Source organism: Pterocles gutturalis, unplaced genomic scaffold (assembly GCF_000699245.1).
Source record: "Pterocles gutturalis isolate BGI_N339 unplaced genomic scaffold, ASM69924v1 scaffold21311, whole genome shotgun sequence".
In the NCBI taxonomy this organism is placed as follows: Eukaryota; Metazoa; Chordata; class Aves; order Pterocliformes; family Pteroclidae; genus Pterocles; species Pterocles gutturalis.
In genome coordinates this window covers 24,974-31,114 of record NW_010106038.1, presented here as the reverse complement: position 1 = coordinate 31,114, position 6,141 = coordinate 24,974, and the positions used below count along the sequence as shown (strand labels likewise).

General features: G+C 38.3%; 1 protein-coding gene across 1 annotated transcript; it reads left to right on the top strand.

Annotated features, from left to right (window-relative positions):
- The first annotated feature begins 532 nt into the window (after nucleotides 1–532).
- Nucleotides 533–5,807, top strand: LOC104472093 (endothelin B receptor). Its single transcript, XM_010087641.1, has 7 exons — nucleotides 533–574; nucleotides 820–932; nucleotides 1,079–1,283; nucleotides 1,634–1,783; nucleotides 2,744–2,877; nucleotides 3,466–3,574; nucleotides 5,108–5,807. The coding sequence occupies exons 1-7, from the start codon at nucleotides 533–535 to the stop codon at nucleotides 5,237–5,239; spliced, it is 885 nt and encodes a 294-aa protein (XP_010085943.1). The 3' UTR covers nucleotides 5,240–5,807.
- The last annotated feature ends 334 nt before the right edge of the window (nucleotides 5,808–6,141 follow it).

The following is a 6,141-nucleotide window of genomic DNA, read 5'->3' as shown; positions in this document are numbered from 1 at the left end:
AAATTAGCTAAAAGGTACCACTGGAGATGTGGCAGAAGATAAAGTGTACAACCCAAAATGTGCTGTTTTCTTTATTCTGTAGCACTTGTGCCAAAAGTGCAGAGTCCTTATGGTATTGTAATACAGAATCTTTGGAAAGCCAGTCAGTAAAGATTTTCTGTGTGGGATTCATCTGATCTGTCTTCACCTGCTGCAAAACATTTAGTTCAGACTAGCTGTTCTAGGCTCCCTGTGTGTCCAGGGGGTCCCTCCTTTCATTATCAGATGCTCAGCTTAAAGCTATGGGACACATTGCTCTCCAGGGTTGCCTGACTTCCGAGCTTATGGAGCCTAGACACCAAGCTTCAAATAAACCCCACACCAGATGTGCACTTGTTAGCTTTGTCCCTGTTCTGATCAGCCACAGGTAATTTTCTGTATTTCTAGCAAATGGACTGTTACTAGGAACATATAAGAAAAGCAGTGAACACTCAAGACGGATAAAGCCAATAAAAGATGAGGGAAATCCTCACCTGCTCAGTCATTTTTCACCATGGACACTGGAGTGGAGAAGTTAGAAGCAAAACTGAGTGCAGTATGCAGGGCTAGAGAAGTCTGGACTGAGCCCTTATCCATATCCTTGCCCAGCCAGGGGTTGACTGGGACACTGCTGCCTAGTTTCTAGGACACACACCTTGGAGACTCCCTTGTGAAAAGGCTCTTCTTGACTAAGTTTTGCATGGTGGAAAAGAAAAACAATTAAGAGAAAAGTCTATGTTGCATCTGTGGGAATTATTTTTAAAAAATTATTAATTTCTAATTTTTGTTTTCTTTTCACAGCTACTTGCAGAGGACTGGCCTTTTGGTGTCGAAATGTGCAAATTAGTACCCTTCATTCAAAAGGCATCAGTGGGCATCACAGTACTGAGTTTGTGTGCCCTCAGTATAGATAGGTGAGACTCTTTTTTTCATCAGACTGTAATTTCTTTTAAGTACAGGTGTTGACTCAAATTTGCCTTTCCACTCAGCTGATATAATACTAATTAGCTGATTGGGTTTTCTTATATTTTTAATTTTCAAATGTGTGCTCTTGCTTCAGGTACCGAGCAGTTGCTTCTTGGAGTCGCATTAAAGGAATTGGAGTGCCAAAGTGGACGGCTGTTGAAATTGTACTGATCTGGGTCATATCAGTGATATTGGCTGTTCCAGAAGCTATAGCATTTGACATGATTACGATGGAGTACAGAGGAAAGGATCTTAGAATCTGCCTGCTTCACCCCACGCAGAAAACATCCTTTATGATGGTGAGACACTGACATTTATACAATTACAGGTCTCTGGAACAGTTCCTTGGATCTTCTCAGTGTTGTGTGGATCCTAATGTGCACAAGTGCATGTGAAGTGTAGGTGAATATAGTGTTCAAATTAAATGCTGACAAATTTCTGAAGTATATTGGTTAAAAGAAGAGCATCCAGAAACTTTTGTCTTTTTGTGGGCTTTGGGCATATTACTGTCCTGTCCTGTTTTCTCATCTGTAATATACACCTTATAGAGATGCTTTTCAGGACAGACTGACCAATTAGTTGTAGCATACTTTCCAAAATGCTGAAGATTCAACTCCTAACAATGTTTTTGCTTTTGTATTCCTTCTAGTTTTACAAGCAAGCTAAAGACTGGTGGCTGTTCAGCTTTTACTTCTGTTTGCCCCTGGCTATCACAGCATTTTTCTATACTCTCATGACCTGTGAGATGCTACGAAAGAAAAGTGGGATGCAGATTGCTTTAAATGACCACTTAAAACAGGTAAAAATTTATCCTTGACAATGATGACTGTAGAGAGGATGACAATGATACCTTTACTGATTTTTCTGCCACATCATTATTATGTTCTTGTATGACAACTTCAAGATTACTACTAAGAAGTTTCCTAACAGTGGTGCTGTGCTGCTGAACTCATATATATCTCTCTCTGTCTATCTATCTATCTATCTATCTATCTATCTATCTATATATGTCAGATTCCCCTGAAACCTAAGATTTTCTCTAGGAATCACAAGATTTTTTTTTTCTTGCTTGGTGTTAATTCTTTAGGTTTTATAGTTTTTATTTTTTCTTTACAATAGTGAAAGCTGGATATTCTGTAATGAAGACTGAAGTTGTACTGTAATCTAGAAGTTGGTGCTGTAAAATTATTACTTACTTTGAAGCAATTTCATGCTGAACTGTACTGAGGTTAGCAGTATATCAGAACAAAACACATTCCAAAATACATTCAAAGTTAGTAGTGCACCAGACACAAACATCATACGTCACTAAAATTAAACTACATTTGTACTATAAAGTATGTATGTGCTTCTTTCCTCTTACCTTGATAAAGCTGTAATTGAAATCTCTTGGGGCATTTAAAATAAGACCTGAGATCAAAGCACAAGAAAATGTAATTGAAAAGAAGCTGGTATTTGAAAGACATTGGGGAGACAAATATGTTCTTAGTTTTAATTTAAGTGAGTGTTTTTATGTCCTTGATTTTTCATGTTATTACTCATACTTTTTAAAATCAGAGATATGGTGAACTGGTGCAAGACATCTAAAACAATAGAAAAGATTAAGTACATATTCCAAGAAAATTGGGCATTCTGATGTTCTCCTAACTCCTATTTTGATAGGAATTTTATTTTGTTTATTAAACATTTGGATGTTAGAGGACAACAGCAATCAAGAGACAGAAACTATAACATTGTGCTGTCCAATTTTCTTTTTCAGAGACGTGAGGTGGCCAAAACTGTGTTCTGCCTGGTACTTGTTTTTGCCTTATGTTGGCTCCCACTTCACTTAAGCAGAATATTGAAGCTCACTATTTATGATCAGAAGGACCCCAACAGATGTGAACTTTTAAGGTAAGACAGTAAAAATAAAACGCCTGTGCACTGCTGACATTCTCCATAAGCCTGTTTGGATTTCGTAATGAACTAGCTTAGTGTGTGTGTGTCTCCAGTTCTCCCTGCTTTGTCATCCAGGACACTCTGCTCTCACTCCAGTGGTGGAGTCAGAAGATTATTAGGAATCCCATGAACACAGGACTTCTGTCCTGCTTACCTGTCTTATCCTGATCCCTTTTGGGACTGTCCTACTGTCTTGTGGCATTATGTGGGTGGAGGGGGAATTTACGTCCTGGTTTTCCCTTTCAAAAGAACAGCTAGGATTAAATCTGTGAGGAAAACCTCATTAATATTTCCTCCCACAAGTTAAGGTGGTTGGATCTTCTGAAATTACTTTCATGAGAGTAGTACACTGATTCAAACTGTATTACTGAGCACAATTGTTACCTCCGTAAGTTAATCCTGTTGGTATAAGCCTCTTTACTATTACGTTTAATAGTTAGTCTTGGTTGAGTGAAGCTGAGTCCAATTTATGTAGTTGTAAACCTCTACTAAACCTTTTCAGAGAAAATGAGAAGTGTCTTGCTTACTTTATTTTCCACACAGCTTTTTTCTTGTAATGGACTACATTGGTATTAACATGGCTTCACTGAATTCCTGCATCAATCCAATAGCTCTGTATTTGGTGAGCAAGAGATTCCAAAACTGCTTTAAGGTAAGAGACTTCTGGGAGCTGCTCTCCTGGTTAAGAGATGGTGTCAGCAGTAAAATTCATTCCATAACATGCACAAAGTGTTTTAAATGGTCATTACATTTTATTTTAAATTTTAACTGGGTTTTGGTAGGTGTTCTCTCTCTCTGCTGCTGAAGCTACTTAGAAAGGAATTAAGGATTCATGAGGACAAAAAGAGAAAGCAAAAGAGAGGAGCGTACAACAAAACCCTCTTGGCAACATGCTAATCAATGCTACATCATTTCCTGGCTCGAGTTGGCACTCAGCCACTTCAAGAGCACTGACAAAGCAGACTCGGACTGTGCTGCAGAGATTCACGTAGCCATATCCTCTGCAACCCAGCCGGGAGGGTGCTGACCCTGCGTTCCCCCCAGCTGGACTGAGCACTTAAATCAGTAGACAGTTACGTAAGGCAGAGGGTGCAAGTATCCACTCATCCCTTTCTAACGCCAACATTTTACAAGATAGACCTTTTCGTAGTTTTGCCTTGGTTTGAGTGAATAGTCCTGAGTACTGATTCTCCACATAGGATTTGAGGCTCTGGATCCTATGTGGATTGAAGCCCGTCAGTCCTTCAGCTTTCACATCTGCTTGGAGAATGTCCAGATTTGGGCTTTTTTTGTGGCCCCTTACCATTTTCAGACACTGTGTCAGGGTTCTTACGTTTCCTGCCACAAATAGTAGATTTTTATTTTCTTGACAAGCATTTAAACATTGGCCACTGCTGGGCTTATTGCCTGGCATTGTAAATTCCTTACTGACTATATATTTGCATCCAAAGCCAGTCAGCTCTACAGCTGGTAGTACTGGGGTATTTTCCACATAATTGTGACACCATATCTTGCAGAGACTTTAGTGTCAGTCTCATCTTCCCTGTCTGCATTGGTGGCTCCCTGAAAGAGTCACTGGAGCTGAGACAGCATAAGAGATCTGTAGCATCCCGAGGGTGGAAACAAGTGAGTGTGTGAAATCCCAGACGGACTTCCAGCACCCAAAGGCCAGTCAGTAGTATCAGCAAAAGGTCTGGAGGGCATTTAGTAAATGTTTGAACTGTATGTAGGTTTTCACCATTCTCCTACTTAGTTCTCTTTTTTTCCCCTCAAAAAAATCAACAAAATAGCAGCATCTTGCTTAGAAAGTACAGATTACTGTGCATACATTTTTTCCAAGAAAGATTATCAGAGAAAGGACAAGGAGTCATAATTTTATTTTCAGATGCATTTAGAATTGCAGACCAGACTAGAAGCGGTATGTGTGTGACCATTGTTATACATAGCTCAATGTAACACTTCCTGCCCTCCAGCACTCAGGTTGCTAATGGGCATCCGTAGGTAGTGGCCATTTGAGCAATGCAGAGTTTAACCTCTTTGCTTTGCTTACACTGTAATCCCAAAATGGCATCTTGCACATTTGCCATTTCCTACTGCATCGCTGAAGAAGGGCAGCTTTTCTGTGCATTTTGCCACATGTGCAAAACAAAATGATGTAAAATGTTTATTCTTTTTATTTTAACAGTCATGCTTATGTTGCTGGTGCCAATCCAAAGATTTGTTGTCCCTGGAGGAAAGGCAGTCCTGTTTAAAGTTTAAAGCTAATGATCACGGATATGATAATTTCCGCTCTAGTAACAAGTACAGCTCTTCATAAAGCAAGCATAAAAGGTATATTCGCTTACATTAATGCTGGTGCCTTTTTAAATAAAAGTGGCAATTACTTTTAATGAGATGGTAATATTTAGAAAAATCTATTTTTGTCTTTGCACAAAAAAAAGAACGTAAAACAAATTGCCTCACAACTGCGTCATGTTGAAAATCACGGACATTTATAAAATTGTCATTTATGGAACATGAAGAAAAGCGCAGAAAGAACAAGTCATTGTTAGCACTTGAATACTTCTGAATCAGCACTTCCAAATGATCACCACTTCCCGTACATTAAATGATCATTTGTAGTCACTGTAACAGTTGTAGGAACTGAAGTCACAGTAATTACTAAGAAGTATAATGTAACATTAATTGGATCAAAGCCATTATTATATATAACTCAATGTATTATCTTTTGTAAAGCAGATTAACCATCATCACTACAGTGGGTTTTTTTTAATAAAACATTAAATACTTTGTAATAGAAGTTTAAGTGTAAAAAAGTAGAATTTTTATCAGGGGTATAATAGAGGTAGCTAATGAAAATATTAAAGCATGCAGTCAAATCAAAAATGCCTTTCACTCTGATGATTGTTTTTACCTATTATTGTTAGAAGGAACCTCCCAAGGCCTCTATAAATACCATTCTGTAACCACTGTGCATGTTCAGTGCATTTGACAGCACTTTGGGTATGGTCCATTTCACTGTTTCCACTTTATTCGTGTTTAATGACAGTGGAGGAGAGAAAAACACACCAAAAGCAAAAATTAATAGTACTAGAACCATACAAGTGATGGCTAATATTGGAAACCAGCTACTTTTTTTTTAACTGAAAATGAATTGATTGTATCCTGTGTAAGCAATGGGCATTCCAGACCCTGACATTTCTTTACTCGAGATAATTT

Excerpts from the sequence above, each read along its gene's own strand:
- LOC104472093 (XM_010087641.1), top strand. The coding sequence starts at position 533 with ATGGACACTGGAGTGGAGAAGTTAGAAGCAAAACTGAGTGCA. Across the intron at positions 2,878-3,465 it reads AACAGATGTGAACTTTTAAG|CTTTTTTCTTGTAATGGACT; the intron begins GTAAGACAGTAA and ends TTTTCCACACAG. Across the intron at positions 3,575-5,107 it reads GATTCCAAAACTGCTTTAAG|TCATGCTTATGTTGCTGGTG; the intron begins GTAAGAGACTTC and ends TTATTTTAACAG.